Source organism: Rhinoderma darwinii, chromosome 2, assembly GCF_050947455.1.
Source record: "Rhinoderma darwinii isolate aRhiDar2 chromosome 2, aRhiDar2.hap1, whole genome shotgun sequence".
Taxonomy (NCBI): domain Eukaryota; kingdom Metazoa; phylum Chordata; class Amphibia; order Anura; family Rhinodermatidae; genus Rhinoderma; species Rhinoderma darwinii.
The window spans coordinates 177,797,662-177,820,779 of record NC_134688.1 but is presented as its reverse complement, the minus strand read 5'-3'; the positions used below and the strand labels follow the sequence as shown (position 1 = coordinate 177,820,779).

Sequence of the window (23,118 nt, the reverse complement as noted above, 5' to 3'; positions counted from 1 at the left end):
ACTCCTAGCGTCGTACATAATTTTGATGTTAGGAGCCCGGCTCCCTGCAGTGTGTTCGGTCCGGGAATTGCGGCCGAAATACGTTCCGTCCTTTACGGACCGAACATGCTCGTGTGAATCCAGCCATACAGTGAGATTCTGCCTGCTATCAGTTCTTCACACACCAGATCTGGATAGGGAAGGACCCCACTGAGGTGTGATGGGTGAAGGAAACGCACTTCCTTTTATGTATACTGGACATTTGAATAGTAATGAGTTCTTATTAGGAGTGGATCAATAATCTGTAGGTGGCTGGACTGTGTGTGGGCAACAACCAGCATATTGAAGCACATTTTAGCTGTTGGTTTGTATTGGAGTGAAAAATGTGACAACCGCTTTGCATTGATTGCTAACAAAACGAGTAGTCGTCGCAGATAAGTCATCACATGTAAAGGCATCACACGTATAAGTGAAGTGTCAAAAACCTACAAAATAGTCAGAGCAAAATGTCCTCTTTTATTAAATATATCATTAACAACATATGGTAACTAATGCATCGCAAAAAAATACGTTCAGAGCACTGAAAAACTATAGTAAACCATCTACTGTATATCAAGTAGTGTATATTTTGCAAACCAATAGCTTCACTCACTTAGGAATACGCACAAAATAGTTATATAGTTCACCTGTGGTACAGCGGCCTGATGCCAGTGGTGTTATACCTAGGTATTTGTGCCTGAGCCGCATGCTAGTGACTAACGCCCACAAAACACTTTCCATTTCATCCCCTATGACGGAACCACCTGTAGGTTGAGCCTTGAACCCTGAAGGAGCAGGAAACGGAGAGGTTAAAAGGCCCCTCCCACAGATTTTCACCAGTGTTTCCTGGCGCTATAGCGGCCAGGTTCGAGAGGGAAGTTTCCCTGGGTCTCCTGGGGGGGTGACTTTAAGACACGGAGGACTATAAATGACATCAGATATCAAATTTTTCTGGCACGGCGCTAAATATGTCCCCCTGTATAGTCCTAGGAAAGAGGTCTCATACTTATATATGTATATTCATGTCTTTTTAAGATGGTTGCTCTTCTTTTCCCTGTCTAGGGATAATAGGATAAAGCTCATAATTCTAAAACAGAAAGCAAGTGAATTTTTACTGCAAAGAAGCTTGCTGACATAACTTTTTTTTATATATGTCAGAATTGTGTTATAACCCCTTTAGGACGCAGTCTGTTTTGGCCTTGTGGCACAGCCGATTTTTCAAATCTAACATGTCACTTTATGTGGTAATAACTTGGGAATGCTTTTACCTATCCAAGCAATTCTGAGAATGTTTTCTCGTGACATATTGTACTTTATGATAGTGGAAAAATTTGGTCGATAAATTTAAATATTTATTAGTGAAAAACAACCAAATTTTGAGAAAATTTGCAAAAATTAGCATTTTTCTAAATTTAAATGTATCTGCTTGTAAAACAGATAGTAAATACCACACAAAATAGTCGCTAGTTACCATTTCCTATATGTCTACTTTATGTTTGCATCGTTTTTTGAACGTCCTTTTATTTTTCTATAACATCACAAGGCTTAGAACTTTAGCAGCAATTTCTCACATTTTCAAGAAAAATTCAAAAGGCTATTTTTACAGGTACCAGTTCAGTTCTGAAGTGGTTTTGAGCGCCTTATATATTAGAATCCCCCCATAAATCACCCCATTTTAAAAACTGCACCCCTCAAAGTATTCAAAACATCATTCAGAAAGTTTCTTAACCCTTTAGGCGTTTCACAGGACATAAAGCAATGTAGAGGGGAAATTTTAAAATTTCATTTTTTTTTGCCGAAATTCATTTGTAATAAATGTTTTTTCTGTAACACAGAAGGTTTTACCAGAGAAACGCAACTCAATATTTATTGCCCAGGTCCTGCAGTTTTTAGGAATATTCCACATGTTGCCCTAGTGCCCTAATGGACTGAAGCACTGGCCACAGAAGCAAAAGAGCACCTACAGGATTTTGTGGTCTGCTTTTTTTTTAGATTACATTTTAGGCACCATGTCAGGTTTGAAGAGGTCTTGTGGTGCCAAAACAGTGGAAACTCCCCAAAAGTGACCCCATTTTGGAAACTACACCCCTCAAGGAATTTATCTAGTGGTACAGTTAGCATTTTGACCCCACAGGTATTTTGCTCTATTTATTGGAGTTAGTCTGTGAAAATTAAAATCTACATTTTTTTCTGAAAAAACATAGAAATTTTTAATATTTACAAGGAATAAAGAAGAAAATGCACCCCAAAATTTGTAAAGCATCTTCTCCCAATTACGGAAATACCCCATATGTGGTAATAAACTGCTGTTTAGAATCACAGCAGGGCTCAGAAGGGAAGGAGCGCAATTTGGATTTTGGAGCGCAGATTTTGCTGCATTGGTTTTCAGTGCCATGTCGTGTTTGCAACGCCCTAGAGGGACCAAAACAGTGGAAACACCCCAAAAATTACCCCATTTGAGAAACTACACCCCTCAAGGAATTTTTCTTGGGGTATAGTGAGCATTTATACCACACAGGTTTTTTGTAGAATTAGGCCATGAAAATGAATATCAACATTTTTGTCCACTAAAATGTTGAATTTTTTCATTTTCACAAGGGATAAAGGACAAAAAGTCACCCTAAATTTGTAACGCAATCTCTCCGAGTATGACAATATCCCATATGTGGTAATAATTGTTTTTTTTAATAGAAATTAATTAACCTTTGCAGGACTGATCCTTTTTTGCTTTTCCATTTTAGTTTTTCACTCCCCGCCTTCCAAACGCCATACATTTTTTATTTTTCCATCAATAGAGCGGTGTGAGGGCTTATTTTTTGCGGGAAGAGTTGCAGTTGACACCGTTTAAAGTACCATATAATGTACTGGGAAGCGGAAATTAAAATTCTTTGTGGGGTGAAATTGGAAAAAACGGATTCCTCCATTGCTTTTTGGGTTTAGTTTTTACCGCTTTCCCAATGCGGTAAAAACAACAACTTAACCTTATTCTGCGGGTCAATACGATTACGGTGATGCCAAATGTATATAATTTATTTTATATTTTACTACTTTTATAAAGAAAAAACTACTTTTGTATCAACACATTCTGAGAGCCATAGCTTTTTTATTTTTTGGTCGATTGAGCGGTGTAAGGGCTTATTTTTGGCAGGACGAGCTGTAGTTTTTATTGGTACCATTTTTTGGTACATACAACTTTTTGATCACTTTTTATTGCATTTTATTTAGAGCTTTGGTGACCAAAAAACAGTGATTTTGGCGGTTTAAATTATTTCTTACGGCGTTCATTATGCGCTAAAAATGACAGTTTTACTTTATTCTGCGGGTCGATACGATTATGGCGATACCATATGTATATAGTTTTTTTATGTTTTGCAGCGTTTGTACAATAAAATCACTTGTTTATAAAATAATTTATTTTCTGTGTCATCATATTCTGAGAGCCATAACTTTTTTATTTTTCAGTCAAAAAAGCTATGTAAGGGCTTGTTTTTTGCGGGACGGGTTGTAGTTTTTATTGGTAGTATTTTTGGGTACATGCGACTTTGATCACTTTTTATTCTATATTTCGGGTGGGGTGGTGACCAAAAAATAGTGATTCTGGCATTGTTTTTAGTTGTTTTTTTTTCGGCGTTCACCGTGCGGCAAAAATAACATTATAGTTTTATAGATTGAGTCGTTACGAACGCGGTGATACCAAATATGTGTACTGTTTTTTTTAACGTTTTCATTTTTTTCCTATAATAAGAGGCTTATTATAGGAAAAAAAAATCTTTTTTACACTTTTGTAACACATTTTGAATAACTTTTTTCTTTACTTTTTACACTTTCTTTTTCTACCTGCAGCTCTGATCGCTGCTAGAATACATTACACTACCTAGGTAGTGTAACATATTCCAACTGTCAGTGTGACGTCACAGTCACTCTGACAGTTAGTCTACGAGGAACAGCCAGAGGCTGATCCTCATAGGCTTCCATACATGGCAGACCTGGAGGCCGTTGTCTGGCCTCCGGGTGCCATCACAAGCATCAGCAGCCCCCACAATAGCATGGGGGCTGCCAATGTGCTACAAACCCCCTAAATGTGGCGATCGCAATCGAACGCCGCATTTAATGGGTTAATTGCCGAAATGAGCGGCGATGAGCCGCTGATCGGCAACAGTGGATTGTCAGCTGTCAGGGTCAGCTGAACTCCCGGTTCCCGATGCACACTGTCACCAACAGTGTGCATCGCGAACGACAGTGACGTCCTGTGACTCTGACAGGAAGTCTATCAGGAGGCTGGTCCTGATAGGCTTCCGTACATGGCAGACACAGAGGCCATTAGTTGTCCTCCGGTCGCCATGCTAGCCATCTGCAAACCGCACGATTTCATTGTGAGGTCTGCCGATGTGCTAGAACCCCCTAAAATGCGGCGATTGCAATCGATCGCTGCATTTAGGGGTTATTTGCCGAAATCAGCGAAAATGAGCCGCTTATCGGCAACAGTGGAGTGTCAGCTGTCGGGCACAGCTGGCCTACGACCGTGTTTTCCATGGGAACCGCGCAGTAACTGTATGTCCTGGTGCGCTAAGACACTGGCCACCCGGTCGTACAGTTGCGTCGTGGTGCGCCTAGGGGTTAAGTTATCAAAATGAACAGCCATAAATAATGGATACATTGTGTGTTATGATACGCAAAGTTAAATCTTCCTTGGCCTCGTTCTCTGCCAGGACAAGGCCATAGTATCCAAGCCACAGGTTTCTCTTAACTCAACCAGACGGGTACTTTTGATGAAGGCCTGGTCTGGGAATAAAGACCTTTGCATTGCAAGAGAAAAAGTTTTCTTTTAGGATAGCCCCGTGAGAAGATAGCAGCCCTTTTAAGGGTATGTTCACACGGCTTGGCAAAATACGTCTGAAAATACGGAGCTGTTTTCAAGTGAAAACAGCTCCTGATTTTCAGACGTTTTTGTAGCAACTCGCGTTTTTGGCTGCGTATTTTATGGTCGTTTTTGGAGCTGTTTTTCAATGGAGTCAATGAAAAACGGCTCCAAAAACATCCCAAGAAATGACCTGCACTTCTTTTTATGCGGCGTCTTTTTACACCCCGTATTTTGATAACGACGCGTAAAATTACGCCTCGTGGGAACAGAACGCCGTAAAACCCATTGTAAGCAGTGGGCAGATGTTTGGAGGCGTAATGGTGCCGTTTTTTCAGGCGTAATTCGAGGCGTAAATGGCCCGAATTACGTCTGAAAACACATCGTGTGAATATACCCTAAGAGTTTAGGCCTTATAAGGTGGAGTATAAAGGAAATCATTCCATACCTGACTGAAAAGGGACTCCATGTCAAACATGAAGTTCCAGAAGAAGTTATCTTGCAATAAGAGAAGCAATGGGTTTATGCCAGATGACTGCATACATACAGTCTGTCTCCTGGAACTAGTCCCATTTCAGGAAATTACAACAGTGGATACTAAATGTTTGGAGCAGAAATCGGACATCTTTGGACAACCTAGTAAAGATCGCTGTTATGGCAGACAACAGTGAAAAATCTTCAGGGGTGACATGGGTATTAGAAACCAGTCATCTCTGTTCAGACAAAAGCCAGCAGATCAGGCTGGGGAACCTATTTCCAAGACAAGTTCTTTAGGGAACCTGGTCTCAAAATGGCATACTAAGGTCATCAAGCTACCGGGAATTGAGAACAGTCTGTTACGTGCAGCTCTGTTACTCACAGTTTCCCTGGCAGAATATAATTTGATCCCGGTGACCTATTCAAGTCTGCATTTGTTCCTAACTTACTCCTGTGTCATTCTGTTTGCATTGCATGATCACATTCTGCACCAGCAAGCCAATGGTTAACTCTTCCATGTTCTCAGCTGTTTTCATGCAGCTGTTTCTGGTTCTGCTCACCAAGGCTTGCTATTTTAACCCTGTCTGGACTCTCACTCATGACCTGAGTGTCCATGTACTATGTTTATGTACAAGTACAGCGTCAGTTTCTGACCCTGGTCTCGCCCAGCCACTGACTGTGCCTCAAGCCACCTTGCCCCAGTTTTGTTCTAAGTCTACTCCTGGTTTCAATCCGGCCTGCTTCTGGATTATACCTTTGTCTTCTCTTTGTATACCAGGCTTGGTACTTGTAGCTCTATGTTCCTGTCTCCATATTCTGGTCCTGTGATTCCGTTCCTGTGTCTACGTTCCAGCTCCTGGTGTCCATGCGTCTGGTTCTCCTGTTATCTGTTGTCCCACTTTGTTCCGGTGTATATGCTCACAGTCTGTGTTTACACTCTATCCCAGTCTCCACGGCCTACTCCATTTAATGAAGTAAAGTTGAAACCGTTACAACAGTTTGGATCCAAGTCTGTCCATGTAACTTCTATAGTCATACACTTGTGCTGTTAAAGTAGTACACATGGGGAACACACTCCTACTTTGGATAGGAATGACTATATTATATCCAAATTCACCCGATAAACTAGGGATGCAAACTTCTCTTAGGGTTTGACTTTATTTTTCAGACTTCTTCAGTCGAAAACATCTAGATACTGGAAAATTATCCCTAAACCAAGAAGTCTTTCAAGAACTAGTTCCGCGCTGGGGAAATCCCCAGAACTCTTTGCCTTCCAGAAAAATACAAAGAGGATTTTATTCCTGGGAATAAAAGCTCTTTCACAGTGTTGGAGCATGGAACTGGCATATAATTTTCTTCTAATCCTGCTGATCCAAAAGATTTTACAAAAAATCTATCAGGAAACAGCGAAATCGGTATTAACTGTTTCTTATTGGCCAATTTTTAAGGGACTAGCACTCAGAACCCGTCATTCTACCAATAAGGTATGAGCTTCTTTTCCCCAGGGTCCTCTTCTACATTAGAGTCTATGGAAATTTTGGCTTTTCAACCTGGATACTGAAAGGACACTATTAAAACACAGGGGATTCTCAGACAAGGTAATCTACTCCTTACTTAGGCTAGTAAACTATCGGCAATTTGACTTAAAATCTAGAAGCGAGACTGTTCCTGGTATGATGAGGACGTACCAGATCAATCCAGGCCTGTTCTGTAGAACATTTTTGAGTGCATTTTTGATACCCATGTGGATTAAAACATTTATGAGGGCAGCCACTAGATTAAGACCATCTTTGAGACCCCTCACTCCATAATGGAACTTAAACCCTTTGAACTGCTAGAACTCATAAGCCTCAAATATCTGTCATTAAGAAACAGCCTTTTCAGATTCAGGAAATCATCGTATTATCCTTGTGTGAAAATTCCAAAACAAAAAAAGTTCCATACTTTGGATGTAAAGATAATTGTTCCAAAATATCTTGAAACTACTACAGATTAGTCCTTTCTCCAATCTTTTCGTTCAGTTCCACAGGGAAGAATGAAAAAGTAATACGATTTAAAAAAAATACCATGGCCAGATGGATCAGAGCAACTATTGCGGAGTTCTACACTCTCCAAGTACTAGAAGTACTTAAAAAAAAAAATAAAAATCTCATTCCACTGGAGCTATCTCTTCCTCATGAGCTAAATAAGCGCTAGCCTCGTTCGACAAGATGCTGCCATTGGTCCAGTTTACGTACTTTCAGCAGATATTCCAGACAAAAGACTGGACTTACAGACAAAAAGTGATTTGCCATTTGGTAGTCCAGTATCTCTAGCCATTGTTCCTTCATGAATCTATTCATCTGGTAAATCTGGTGGTGCCATCATGGTGGATCCATGGAAACTGAATTATCGGCAAAACGAATTTCTTATCTTCTAAAGGATAAATCAAATAGCAGTGGGAGGAACTGTTACAACATTAAAAGGCAGAAGCTTATATGTAAAACCGCCCCAACGCATGTTTCGCCGCAGCTTTGTCAGGAACTCATGCACTTTGGCACAAACGTGCGTTGGGGCACCAGGACACTCATCATTGGGGTGATGCCTCTTAATTTTGCTGCAGCTCCTGTCACTGTTACTTGATTTATCATTTAGAAACTATATTGTAGACACTAGCCACTAGCATATAAAGCTCAGGTGCACGCGTACTACCTCGGTATAACACCACTGCCATCAGACTGTTGTACCACAGGTGAACTATATTACTACTATGTGGCTATTGTTACTTGATGTGCAAAATATACATCCCTTGATATAGAGTTTATAGTTTACTATAGCTTTTTAGTGCTCTGAATGTAATTTCTTCTAATCCATCAGTTACCATATGTTGTTAATTGATATATTTAATAAAGATGATTGATGTCGAGATCTTGTGCTCAGACTATTTTCGGAGTTTTTTTTTTATATAGAATGAGAGCAGTCTTTGTTATAAACAGGCTGATTGGTCTTTTTTGGTGTTTTGATATAAGCCGTGTTGATAAAATGTAGAATTCATCTATTCTGCTTCTAAGTTAAGACACATTTCACGATATTCTGTCTGAAGAAGGGGCCTCTGTGCTCTGAAAGCCTGCATATAGAACTTTTATAGTTAGCCAATAAAGGTATCATTCTTACTATACTTTTGTATTTTTTGACACAAAAGTATTTAACATTGCATACGATATTCTGAGAATATATTTGGCCTTTACAATTATGTTAACATCTGACAAACTCTTTATTTTTAGGTGCACTTATGCTGTTTCCAACCATGATTTTGTGGAGGCATACAAATTCCAGACTGTTGTTGTCCAATATCCTTTTTGAGTGGTAAAAATGTACCAAGGTAATAGTATACTATGTCTTATCAGACATCTATACCGTGCAAAACTGTATTTCTATATTTCCACCCACTGTTGCTTTTCCTTTAGATCTAAATGTTTGCCTTAACACAGTTTACATCATTTTTGAAAATTTTCCAGGCCCATAAAGAAGAAAATTGGTGAGTATCACTGTAATAGCTTGTCATGTATTCAAAATGGTGGCAGATCTGCTGGAAAGAGTGGCTCCTTCCATGGAAGACTTAGTGTAACTGTGAAAAACATGGTCATCAATGCAATGACACTGCGGGGTAAAGATGTGTCCTTCGGCAGCTGCTTTTACGAAGCAGGGTACAAATTCTTTTCATATGCTCTATTTGGCTAAATGGACATCACAGAGTTTGAGCGTGGGGTCCCCTATTCCAGACCTCCCTCTATTAGTCAGAACAGAGGACTACTGCAAAGAGCCGCACCCTCTCTGGAGGTATTACATGGCTGCCAATTAATTTGAGTAGGTGCCCCAGCCATCACCCAGTCATAACAGCTGATTGTTGGGGCTTCAATAGCAGGACCCGCAGGGATCTGCTGATTCTACTCAGGTCTGCAAAAAGGGTGCATCCTTTTAAAGAAATAAAGCAGAAAAATAATAATGGGCCACTATAAGTAATTGATTTATGTAAAATGGGAGGTTATGGGTTCCCCTTATATTATTCTAGATGCTTTGATAGTGACCTTAGTACTGTCTTGTGTTTTGTTTTGTTTTTTTGTTAGAGCTTCACAAAAATGTATAGCCCTAGATAAAATAATTCTAATATAAAATACACTACTACACAATACTGATTTCCATTGTATTCATCTGTATTTTGAGCTTTTGAAGTTAGTATTGATTATTTATAGCATATAAGCAATTAGAGGGGTTCTCCAGAATTTTACATAGGTGGCCAACTCCTGTCAGCAGAACGAAGGGGTAGCAATGTCTATACGAGTGCCTGGTATTGCAGTTTAAATGGGCTTGCTTACCAGGCACAGCCACACTCGTATTGACAACGCTTTGAAGGGCTGCGATGGTCCAGTGAGAACCGTGTTCCCTTTATCGGATTGATTGGTGGGGGTCCCAGGGATTGGATTGCCCCCAATCATACATTGATCACATTTTAAAGGGAATCTGTCAGCAGTTATCAGGTCTCAAAACTGCTGACAGAGCGATATATTGTAAACATACCTTTTATCTCGGTCATGCATGACTACGAAAACAATGTTTAATTCCACTGGCCCCGTGACAGCAAGTGCCACTAGGGCTCTCTGCTAACTCTGCCCCTCTTCTCTGAGTTATGGCTCTAGCGGTCTCCTGGCCCCAGATCAAAGAGTGGCACTTGCGACCGCCGGGGGTATCAAACTTTGTTTTCTCGTCATGCAACCTGCATGACCAAGACAGAGGGTATGTTTACAATGCCCTCCCCTATATCACTCTGTCAGCAGTTTTGAGAATAAACCATCAATGCAAAATCCAGGGACAAACACTTTAGGCACATTTTATATGTTCAGAGGGTTTTCTTTAAAGAGGCTCTGTCACCACATTATAAGTGCCCTGTCTCCTACATAATCTGATCGGTGCTGTAATGTAGATAACAGTGGTTTTTATTTTGAATAACGATCATTTTTGAGCAATTTTAGATTTATGCTAATTAGTTTCTTAATAGACAACTGGGCGTGTTTTTACTTTTTACCAACTGGGCGTTGTACAGAGGAGTGTATGACCCTGACCAATCAGTGATGAATCAGTGTCATACACTTCTCATTGTTCCAGCCCATTCTTACAGTGTGATTGTGCCGTGAAAGAAGCTGGGCTGGAACAATGAGAAGTGTATGAGGCTGATTGGTCAGCCTCATACACTCCTCTGTACAACGCCCAGTTGGTAAGAAGGAGCATAAATCTAAAATTGCTCAAAAATGATAGTTATTCAAAATAAAAACCACTGCAGTTATCTACATTACAGCGCCGATCAGATTATGTAGGAGATAGTGCACTTATAATCTGGTGACAGAGCTGCTTTAAAGAGGCTCTGTCACCAGATCGGCGCTGCAATGTAGATAACAGTAACGTGTTTTTTTTTCAAAAACGAGCATTTTTGGCCAAGTTATGACCATTTTTATATATGAGCCTTTCTTATGTACAACTGGGCGTGTTTAAAGTTATGTCCAACTGGGCGTGTATTGTGTGTGTACATCTGGGCGTTTTTACTTGTTTTACTAGCTGGGCGTTGTGAATGGAAGTGTATGATGCTGACAAATCAGCATCATCCACTTCTCTTCATTACCACCCAGCTTCTGGCAGTGCACAGACACACAGCGTGTCCTCGCGAGATCACGCTGTGACGTCACTCACTTCCTCCCACAGGAACTTCATCGCGTTGGACGAGCGAGGACAACGCTGTGTGTCTGTGAACTGCCAGAAGCTGGGTGGTAGCGAAGAGAAGTGGATGATGCTGATTCGTCAGCATCTTACACTTCTATTCACAACGCCCAGCTAGTAAAAGAAGTAAAAACGCCCAGATGTAACGAACACAATACACGCCCAGTTGTACATAACTTTAACCCCTTCCCGACATTTGACGTACATGTACGTCATGGAAAGTACTGACTTCCCGCATCTTGCCGTACATGTACGTCAAACGTTTGGCACCGGCTCAGAAGCTGAGCCGGTCCCATCATCACCGGATCTCAGCTGTATCTTACAGCTGACATCCGACTGTAACGGCGGGGACCGAAATTAGCTTCGATCCCCGCCATTAACCCCTTAAGTGCAGCGCTCAAACGCGATCGCTGCACTTAAGGTGTTTGCAGCTCATCGGAACCCCAGTAATGAAATTGCCGGGGTTCCGGTGGCTGCAATGGCAACCGGAGGCCTAATACTGGCCTCCCGGTCTGCCTAGCACCGAAGCCGGTCAAGATCCGCCCGGCGGCGGAGCCTGATCGGCTTCCGTAGCTGCCGGCAAGATGGCGCCGGGTCAGGAGCTGATCCGGCGTCATCAGCGGTGGAAGTCAGCTGTACTGTACAGCTGACATCCACCTGTAACGGCAGGAACCGGAGCTAGCTCCGATCCCTGCCATTAACCCCTTCGATGCAGCAATCGAAAGCGATTGCTGCATCGTAGCGGTTACAAGCAGATCGCCAGCCCTGACAGGCAATCGGGACTGGCGACTGCTGTTATGGCAACAGGAGACACAATGGTCTCCTGCTCTGCCATTACGGAAGCCGATTTAGGCCCCGCCGGGAGGCGAAGCCTAAACGGCTTGCTGTCAGTGAATGACTGACAGATCTAATACATTGCACTACATAGGTAGTGCAATGTATTAGAAAAAAAAAAAATCTGACCGTTGGACCTTCAAGTCCCCTAGTGGGACTTGAGAAAAAGTGTAAAAAAAGTATAAAAAAGTGTAAAAAAAAGTGCAAAAAATAAAAGTTTGAAAACAATAAAAGTTTCAAGTAATCAAATAACACACAATCCCCCTTTTACTCTTATCAAGTCCTTTATTATTGAAAAATAATAATAAACCATATGTATTTGGTATCGCCACGACCGTAACGACCGGAGGTATCAAAATATTATATTATTTATTGCACGCGGTGAACAGCGTAAAAAAAACCCGTAAAAAACGTTACCAGAGTTTCTGTTTTTTAGTCACTTTGCCCTACAAATATTACAATAAAAAGTGATCAAAAAGTCGCACGTATCCAAAAATGGTACCTATAAAAACTATAGCTCGTCCCGCAAAAAACAAGCCCTCATACAACTCCGTCGACAAAAAAATTAAAACGTTATGGTTCTCACAACTTGGCGACAGAAAAAATACATTCTTTTTACAAAAGTAATTTTATTGTGCAAAAAGTTGTAAAACATAAAAAAGTTCTATAAATGAGGTATCGCCGGAATCGTACTGACCCGCAGAATAAAGGTAACATGTAGTTTATAATGCGTGGTGAACTCTGTATAAAAAAAAAACAAAAAAAGCTGTGCCAGAATTGCGTTTTTTGGTTTACCTGGCATCCCAAAAAATAGGATAAAAGGTGATCAAAAAGTCACATGTACCCCAAAATGGTACCAATAATAACTACAGCTCGTCCCGCAACAAACCAGCCCTCATACCGCTACGTCTATGAAAAATAAAATTAGTTATGGCTCCAATAAGTCAGGAAATAAAAAAATATGCAGTTGTGCCCGAGGAGAACATTTCTTCTGTTTCAAGAGGCGATTTATCAAGGACCTAAAATTAGGGAACCAGGAAGGGAGGGCCCAATCATATCCGATGGAAGCGACGGTGCCCGTATTATACCAGGATAATACTTTCCCAGCAAAATTCCCCAAACTACAAAGGCGCGGAGTGTGGACCAAAAGGGGGATAAGAAATGACACCATTTATCAGTGCGACACCGGCCTGTGCAGAAAGGATTGCTTCACAGCGTAACACACATCTATGGATTATTTTTATTTTTTTATACCACCTGACTATGCCCCTTATATACTCCGCCCCGCTTACATGTACCCCCACATTATAAAACACCAGCAATACTCAAACAAATATAGTACCAAGCAAAATCCGCTCTCCAAAAGCCAAATGGTGCTCCCTCGGCCCTGAACCCTACAGCGTGCCCAAACAGCAGTTTCCTTCAACATATATGGCACCGTCATACCCGTGAGAACCCTTTTAACAATTTTTGTGGTGTGTGTCTCCAGCGTCATAAGCTGGGCATGACATATTTGCCACTGAATGGCATATCTAGGGAAAAATATAAATTTTTAATTTGCACCATCCGCAGCGCATTCATTTATGGAAAAGACCTGTGGGGTGAAAATGCTCACTACACCCCTTAATAAATGCCTTGAGGGGTGCAGTTCCATAATGGGGTCACTTATCAGGGGTTTCTTTTTATTATTTCACATCTGAGCCTCTGCAGTTGTGAACCAATACTTTGTAAATCGCCAAATTAGGCCTCCACTCCGCATGGTACTCTTCACTTCTGAGCCCTGTCATATGTCCAGACAAAAGATTAGGGCCACATGTAGGGTGTTTCTAAAACCGGGAAACACCGCATAATAATTAGAGAGCTGTCTTGTTATGGTGGCACAAGCCGGGCACCACATATTGGCATATCTATGGAAAAAAATCCCATTTTCACTCTGCAACATTGAGCGCACACTAATTTCTACAAAACACCTGCAGGGTTAAAATGCTTACTACACCCCTTGGTAAATGCATTGAGGGGTGTAGTTTACAAAATGGGGTCACTTCTGGGGGGTTTCCACTGTTTTGGGCCCACAGGTGCCCAGAAACCAATCCAGCAACATCTGCACTCCAAATGGCGGTCCTTCCCTTCTGAGCCCTGCCGTTTGCCCAAACAGCAGTTTATGACCACATATGGGGTATTGCCGTACTCGGGAGAAATAGCTTTACAAATGTTGGGTTCTTTTTTTCCTTTATTTGTTGAGAAAATGAAAAAATTTGCGCTAAAGCTACGTCTTATTGAAGAAAAAGGACTGTTTTTATTTTCACTGCCTAATTCTAATAAATTCTATGAAACATCTGTGGGGTCAAAATGCTCACTACACCCCTAGATGCATTCTTCAAGAGGTGTAGTTTCCTAAATGGAGTCCCTTTTTGGGCGTTTTCATTGTTTTGTCCCCTCAGGGGCTTTGCAAATGTGACCTGGCCTCCGCAAATCATTCCTGCTAAATGTGATCTCAAAAAGTCAAATAGTGCTCTTTCCCTTCTAAGCCCTGCCGTGTGTCCAAACAGCCGTTTATTACCTAACATGTGGGGTATTGTTTTACTCGGAAGAAATTGCTTTACAAATTTTGTGGTGCTTTTTCTCCTTTAGTCCTTCTGGAAATGAGAAAAAATTAGCTAAACCTACATTTTCTTTGAAAAAATGTAGATTATTATTTTCAGGGCCTACTTCCAATAATTTCTGCAAAAAAACTGTGGTGTCAAATCGCTCACTATACCCCTAGATAATTTCCTCAATGGGTGTTGTTTCCAAAATGGGGTCACTTGTGGGGGGTTTCCACTGTTTTGTCCCCTCAGGGGCTTTGTAAATGTAACATGGCCTCCGCAAACCATTCCTGCTAAATTTGAGTTCCAAAAGCCAAATGGCGCTCTTTCCCTTCTCAGCCTCGCCGTGTGTCCAAACAGCCGTTTATTACCACATGTGGGGTACTGTTTTACTCGGGAGAAATTTCTTTACAAATTTTATGGTGATTTTTCTCCTTTAGTCCTTGTGGAAATGAAAAAAAATTAGCTAAACCTACATTTTATTTGAAAAAATGTAGATTTTCATTTTCACAGCCTACTTGCAAAAATTTCTGCAAAAAACCTGTGGGGTCAAAATGCTCACTATACCCCTAGATAATTTCCTCAAGGGGTATAGTTTCCAAAATGGGGTCACTTGTTTGGGGTTTTCACTGTTTTGTCCCCTCAGGGGCTTTGTAAATGTGACATGGCCTCCGCAAACCATTCCTGCTAAATGTGAACTCCAAAAGCCAAATGGCGCTCTTTCCCTTCTCAGCCACGCCGTGTCTCCAAACAACCGTTTATTACCACATGTGAGGTATTGTTTTACTCGGGAGAAATTGCTTTACAAATTTTGCGGTGCTTTTTCTCCTTTAGTCCTTGTGGAAATGAGAAAAAAAATCGCTAAACCTACATTTTCTTTGAAGAAATGTTGATTTTAATTTTCACGGCCTACTTCCAATAATTTCTGTAAAAAACCTGTGCGGTGAAAATGCTCACTACACCCCTAGATAATTTCCTTGAGGTGTCTAGTTTCCCAGATGGGGTCACTTTTGGGGGATTTTGACTGTTTTGGCACCGCAAGAGCCCTTCAAACCTGACATGGTGCCTAAAATATATTCTAACAAAAATAAGGCCCCAAAATCCACTAGGTGCTCCTTTGCTTCTGAGGCCGGTGTTTCAGTCCAGTAGCACGCTACGGCCACATGTGGGATATTTCCTAAAACTGCAAAAACTGGGCAACAAATATTGAGTTGCATTTCTCTGGTAAAACCTTCTGTGTTATAAAAAAAATTGTATTAAAAATGTATTTCTGCAGAAAAATATGAAATTTGTAAATTTCACCTCTACTTTGCTTTAATTCCTGTGAAATGTTTAAACGGTTAAGACATTTTCTAAATGCTGTTTTGAATACTTTGAGGGGTGAAGTTTTTAAAATGGGGTGACTTTTTTGGGGTTTCTAATATATAAGGCCCTCAAAACCACTTCACAACTGAACTGGCCCCTGTAAAAATAGCCTTTTGAAATTTTCTTGAAAATGTGAGAAATTGCTGCTAAAGTTCTAAGCCTTGTGAGGTCATAGAAAAATAAAAGGATGTTCAAAAAACGATGCCAATCTAAAGTAGACATATGGGGGATGTTAATTAGCAACAATTTTGTGTATTATAACTGCCTGTCTTACAAGCAGATACATTTAAATTGAGAAAAATGCTAATTTTTGCAATTTTTCGCTAAATTTTGGTGTTTTTCACAATTAAATACTGAACATATCGAGCAAATTTTGCCAGTAACATAAAGTCCAATGTGTCACGAGAAAACAATCTCAGAATCGCTTGGATAGGTGAAAGCATTCCGGAGTTATTACCACATAAAGTGACACATGTCAGATTTGAAAAATGAGGCTCTGTCAGGAAGGTCAAAAATGGCTAAAGAGGGAAGGGGTTAAACACTATTATTAGACAAGACAGTCTCACAGGACATATGAATGTAAGGGTGGGAAACAGAGGTAGCAACCACCCACTTTATTGAAGATAAAGACTCCAAATCATTACTATATAAACAAATCATTACTATATAAACAAGAGAAACAAGAAGTCCATAGATATCAAAAGAAGTTGAAAGTAGAAAATCTTTATTACAAGTCAAAAAAACACGCCCAGTTGTACATAAGATAGGCTCATTTGCATAAATATAAAAATGGTCATAACTTGGCCAAAAATGATCGTTTTTAAAAAAAACAAAAACGTTACTGTAATCTACATTGGAGCGCCGATCTGCTGCAATAGGAGATAGGGGTTTGAGAAACTTTTCATGATACTTTGAGTTATAATAAATATATATAAGACACTTCTGGAGTGCTGGAGTGGCAAGTACTGTATGTGAGTGTATACATACATATTCTTTTTTTTAATTATGTTTTTCTCTTATTACAGGGCGTTGCCTATTATGTATGCTATTACTCTGGATTTAAGAAATTTTGCCAACAGTGTAAGTAAAAGAAATAAAAATAATTTATTATGTAGTCTTCAAATTAGTCCTTTTTATATTATAACTAGTTTCCACTTTCCACTAGGCCCCATGCACACGACCGTGCCCGCAATCATGGCCCGCTGCTGACTGACAGCCGCATTTTCGGGCCGTGCTCCCATACAAAGTATGGGAGCACGGCCCGCAAAATCCGAAAGAACGGACATGTTCCATAATTCCCGGAACATTTCCACGGCACGGACTACGGAAAGGTGTCAGTGTTCAATGAAAGTGAATGGCTCCGTTTTTGCGGACCGCAATTGCGGTCCGCAAAAACTGAGGTTTTTTACGGTCGTGTGCATGGGGCCTAACAGAGAGCATGTCATCCAAAAAGACACTATAACCCCAAAGTTTAAAGTCACTACATCTACTGCCATCTGGGGTGTCATCCAAGTGTCATCTGAGTTTCAGAACATACTCAAAAAGAGTAATTGACCCATTCTGGTCTTGATGGGGTTGTTCAGTTTAAATAGATAAAACTTTTTTATTCTATAGAGAAATGTTAATATACTTGTATTAATGATGCATCATTGAATAGGCACCTCTGCGCTTCCTTGCTGAGAATTAAAATCCGTTCTAGTCCTGTGATGATCACACTGGTGCGCAACGTATGACAAGGGCGAGCTCTGATAACTGAACTGAACTAAGTCATATCACATGACCAGGACAGATTCTTTCCCTCTAGAAGCAAACAATAATTGATCCGATACAATGACATTAAGGAATCCATACACTCTTTTTATATGATATAACTTTTTATTATACAACGAATAAGCTTTATTTTACTTCATATTTTATCTTTAGGCCGACCAACAGCTGGTGAAAAGAGGCAAAGGAAAAATTGGAGATATGCTGGAAAAAGCTGCAGAACTGTTAATGAGCTGTTTCAGAGTGTGTGCTAGTGATACGTGAGTATTTCTGTCTCCTTCACTGGAGAATAAAACAAGCTTTGTAGCAAAGATGTTTACGAGGACATATTTTGTATGATTCTGTGCAATACTTAATATAACAAAGAGGTTAAAATATCATGTACCACCAAAGAGGTTTTCCGATCTAGCCTGCAAATGGTTTAAAGTGCAGCTAAACGCTTGACAAACTTCTGACATGTCATAGTGACATGTCAGAAGTTTGCATTGGTGGGGGTCCGAGCACTGAGACCCCCACCAATCACTAGAACGAAGCAGCTGAAGCACTTGTGTGAGCGCTCAGCTGCTTCGTGTCTGTTCGGCTGTTTCCAGAAAGCCGATGTATCGGAGTACGGGCTCATAGACTGTCTATTTATTTCCGGAAAAAGCCGAACAGACACTAAGCGACTGAGCGCTCACACGAACTCTTCAGCTGCTTCGTTCTAGCGATTGGTGGGGTCTCAGTGCTCGGACCCCCACCAATCCAAACTTCTGAAGTGTCACTATGATATGTCAGAAGTTTGTCAAACGTTTAGCTACACTTTAAAGGCTATGTACACCTTTTGAATGCTTTTTTTTTTTTTTTTTTTTTATTGTTTTTTTTACTACATTTACGAATCAAACAGATTTGCAATCGTTTTTTTTTTCTCCTGTTTGGCTTCTGCAGCTTGCATGTATTACATTACAATGCAAGCTGCTCGATCCCTTTCTGTGCTCATTTAGTCAGATGGCTCTCTGTGGGGTCAGTCTGAAGCCCCACGCTCTTCCCTCTAGAATGGTAATCTAACCTTAAGTCTTATTAAATTAAATCTACTAGTCTTTGGGCTTAGACTAGCATGTGGGGAGGAGAGAGGTGCTGTAGATTGAGCAGTCAGAGTCGTCTGACAGAATGAGTACAGAACTGGATTGAGCAGCTTTCATAGTATTGTAATACATGCAAGCTGCAGAAGCTAAACGGGAGAAAATGTTTAATAAAAACCAATTGCAACTCTGATTTGTAAAAGTACATGCAATGCAGTAAAGCAAGCGCTATCAAAATGAAAACAACTGTGCTGCACCGACCTTGGCAACATAAATAAAATGAAACATTTTCACTGAGGTCTTTTTTAGCTTTAACTTTGTGTTTAGTTTTGAAATGTTTGTCGATTCTTTGTAACTGTGTAAAACTTTTTTTTAATAACAGCCGCGCGGCCTTTGAAGACTCAAAAAAGTGGGGAATGCTGTTTCTGGTCAATCAGCTTTTCAAAATTTATTTTAAGGTAAGTTTCTAGACGTTGCGGCTTCTTCTTCTTTTCTACTTCTCCCACCAATAACATGTATCACTTATCCCCAGGAGATTGGTAGGGGTCATAGCTGGAAAGGGGGAATCACCATATTTGCTCACCAGAGCGACGCAGTGGGGAGAAGCTGTATGGATTGGTGGCCGAGCGTGTGTGCTGCTGTAGCACCATACAACTCTATGGCAGATACAGAAAAGTACTTAACTGTTTCTGCATCTTTCTGGGGATAGTTGGTAATTCTTATTACTGGGAAAACCCTGTTAAAAGGGGTATTTCCATCTTCGACAGAATTTCCACAGGAAATGCCAGAAATGTGTGATAGATGCGGGTCCCAGCTATGCTGGCCGCTGCATACAGATGGGCACTCAGGAGAGAGATAAATGGGTTTAGGGGGAAAAACTAGCTCGCTGGGCTATGAAGTTTCTGTAACTCCCATAGAAGTGAAAGGGAGTTCCGGAAGGAAACAGCGTAGCAGTTCCACAAACAGCGGAACATAGCCTAGCCACCTCTCTCATGAGTCTCCGTCTGGATGCGGCGGACACCATCAGTTGAGGATGGGGTTGGATGACCCCCGTTTTTCGAGATGGGTTCATGCCCGAGACCTGGGACCCACATCTATCAGACATTTGTCAAATCCTGTGGATAAACCATAAATGTTAAGATAGGAATACCCACCCAGGCATCAGTGGTGCGTGAATAAAGAAGTTAATAATCACTGGCATATATACATTCAAAGAGGATCATGTAAAATGCCCTAGACTGTCGCTTTCGCTTGACTGGTTAACCGATTGCTTTATAAGAAATCATGTTTTAGACGTATACTTCTTGTCCACCTCCTGATCAGGACTTCGGTGGGTTCCACATATGCGGTTTTTTGTATTTATAGATCAGTAAACTTCACTTATGCAAGCCCTTGATCAGAGCAATTGAGAGCTCCAACTTTAAAGAAGATTATTCGATTTCACAAAAGGTCACTTACAAATATTATGTTGGTCGGAAAGCCATGTTTGACAGTGAGTTCAAAAAAGGTACGTTATCTAGAAACAATCACCCAGTATTGATGTTTGGGTTGGTGGCGCTGGTGGCGCTTGGTGCTCTGGTATTGCGGAGCATAGTGTCAGTTGTTGCAGAGCAGAATAAAGGAGCATAAATCTGGGATATTCCAGCCTTATATTGTTTGTTGCCTTATTAAAAATATATTATTGTATTAAACGTGGTTTCATTAAAAATAAAAAAAAATACACATATTTTCTTTTTTGTCTCTTTAGCTGAAGAATATCTTTCATTTGCCTTTAGGAACTGTCTCCGTTCCTGCCAGAAAAATAAAAGGATGATTCTCATATATTTGCTACCTGTAAAAATGCTCCTGGTGAGTCCCTGGTGTTTCTAGCTTCATTTTACAGCTCAATACATTATGCGAACATCTACATTTGTGTGTAACCTAAGTTCACTTTCCTTTTAACTCTGAAATCTAACGTGCTCTGTAGTCCTTACTTTATGATGTTCATGCCATTTTTAATATTCGGTTACATGGGTGGTTAGTCCCAGCTTACTTCCTGCGGGAGGATCTGGCACTTACACGCTGGGTAAACCTGCACATGACAAGCAAACCTAAAGTCCCTGTCACAATAACAGTAACTCTGCTTTGGCACAGATTTTCCCAATGACTTGTTATTTTTTTTAGAAACCGCTGCAAATGTGCTTAAAGAAAATAATAATCTTTACTTTCTGACGGTAATCCAGCGCTGGCGATCCGGCGGTCCCTGGGGGTTTGTTAAATGCGGCTAACATGTGACTGCTGCAGCCGATTATAGGCCTCAGTGGTCACGTGACATTTTCCTGGCTTAGCGCCAATCGCTGAGCGTTCATTCCAGGAATATGTTCGAGACTGCTGAGGCCTCTAAATGGTTGGCTGCAGCAGGAGGCCTGACGGAGCATCCGCGCTGGATCGGCAGGTAAAAAAACTAGAGGAGTACTGATTTTTTTTCTTTTATGATATTTGCAGCTGTTTCCATAACGTTTTAATAAGTCGGGTAACCCCTTTAAAGGAAATTCCCAGCTTCATATAGATTTCCTTCACTAGTATTTAAAATGTCCGTAGTTGCTACTTGATAACTGTCTATGGTACTGATGGCATTTATTGTATTGCTAATCCGTTAGTTTCTAAGTCACAGGAGGGCTATGGTTAACCGCGACAGATGTAGGACAGCTATATTTGCAATTTAATATTTTTTTTGGTCTGTGTACCTTGAGTTAAAATGATTAAGTATATTTACCTGTAGCCTTAAAGAAAATGACACAATAAGCTCTGTTAACAGTCTCGGGATGCTACATTGACAATCTTGGCTCTGTTACTTCTGTATATGTGTAGTTAGTTATTTATATATAACATCTAATCTTTTCCAAATGTATTTTGTGCCCTGCATTACATAAATACAAAATATGTCACTAGTTTTCCTTTCAACCCTTAGGGTCACATGCCAACCATTCAGCTTCTGAAAAAATATGACTTGATGCAATTTGCAGAAGTGACCAAGGCTGTCCGGTATGTACACTGTGGTGTCTTTATTCTGAAATGCATAAGTCAATGTTGGCCAAACAGATCTCAATCTACCGGTAGACCTCAGTAGAACTTGGTTAGGTCACGAGCCTCTTTTCTTGCTGGCTTCATTACAGAAGTTGGAAACTTTTCATATTTCAGTGTGCCTGTCACCAACATTTTCTGGTGAAATGGCGAATCATATAGGTACGCCCTCATGGCTAATGAACACTGTAGTACAGAGCAGGGGCAGAATGGATGAGCAGCATGGTCATTCATGGCTGTGGAAAAAGTAACTAATGTGGCTCCTATTATTATTATGTGGGCATTAGGGCATCCAAAAAAAATAAAAAAGGGGGAGCATGCAAAAGATTGCATTAGTGTCCTCTGTGCACTACATGTGCCTCTCTTTGGTCCCCCTAGAGGATCCCCGAACTCAGGCTCCACAAAAAGTAAATCACATACTGAAAAAGTTTGGCATAAGTAAAAGTTTGACATTTCATAAGGATGGACCCAACAACGACACTTTTCTGCAGCATAGTGGACCGTATCATCTCCACAGGAAAGCATGACTTGGGCAAGCACGGGGCCTATTCATGCTTTAAATGATTTTCCAGATTTATGTAAATAAAGCTTAATCATCATATAATTAAAAGTTTCTAACTTGTTTTGTGTTTCAGCTCCTTACCATGTTTTAGATCTCTGCTTGCAGTGAATAGAAACATTCATATACAGACAGCGGCTGTAAATCTGTCCTGATAATGATCTGCTCACATTGCTGCACAGGCTGTTACAAGCTCTAATACACTTACGGCTAAATTCAGACGAACGTAGCTAACCTAGGACGTGAAAAGCTGCAGTTTTTCACGTCTGAGGTGCACCTGCGCGGGACGCATCGTCACGGATCCCCCCATAGACTAGTCTATGGGGGGATCCGTGACACGCAGGAAAATAGGACATGTCCTATTTTTTCATGGATCCTTCACACGCTCCGTTAAAACAATGGTTGTGTGAACGGCCCCATTGAAATATACGGGTCCGTGTGACGGCCGTTGTTTGCAAAGGCCATCACACGGACGAGATAAACGCTCATCTGAATGAGCCCGAAGGCTTACATCACACACACTTTTTTGTTGTTGGGCTTGTAAAAAATGGCCATGATATTTATGAGATTTTTTACAAGCTATTTTTTTTTGGTGTCGTTTTTTGTAGCCACACATATTTGACATGCGTTTTTATTAAGGCATTTTTTATTTCCTATAGAGAAAATTATGTGAAAATGCCTTAAAAAATGCCAAACCCACCCCTCGCTGCGATTTAAAAAAAAAACAAACATGCCACTCTTTGTAGTGCGGTCAATATATCACTATAGACTTCCAGCTAACGTCTA

General features: G+C 40.6%; 1 protein-coding gene across 1 annotated transcript in view; it reads left to right on the top strand.

The window, feature by feature from the left end:
* Nucleotides 1–23,118, top strand: part of PCID2 (PCI domain containing 2) — a 43,453-nt gene that overhangs the window by 10,296 nt on the left and 10,039 nt on the right. The window contains exons 5-12 of the mRNA XM_075852539.1: nt 8,617–8,682; nt 8,829–8,870; nt 16,911–16,965; nt 17,809–17,912; nt 19,093–19,168; nt 20,076–20,217; nt 20,458–20,558; nt 21,661–21,734. Coding sequence (XP_075708654.1) covers nt 8,617–8,682; nt 8,829–8,870; nt 16,911–16,965; nt 17,809–17,912; nt 19,093–19,168; nt 20,076–20,217; nt 20,458–20,558; nt 21,661–21,734 — 660 coding nt within the window. The remainder of the gene's footprint in view (nt 1–8,616; nt 8,683–8,828; nt 8,871–16,910; nt 16,966–17,808; nt 17,913–19,092; nt 19,169–20,075; nt 20,218–20,457; nt 20,559–21,660; nt 21,735–23,118) is intronic.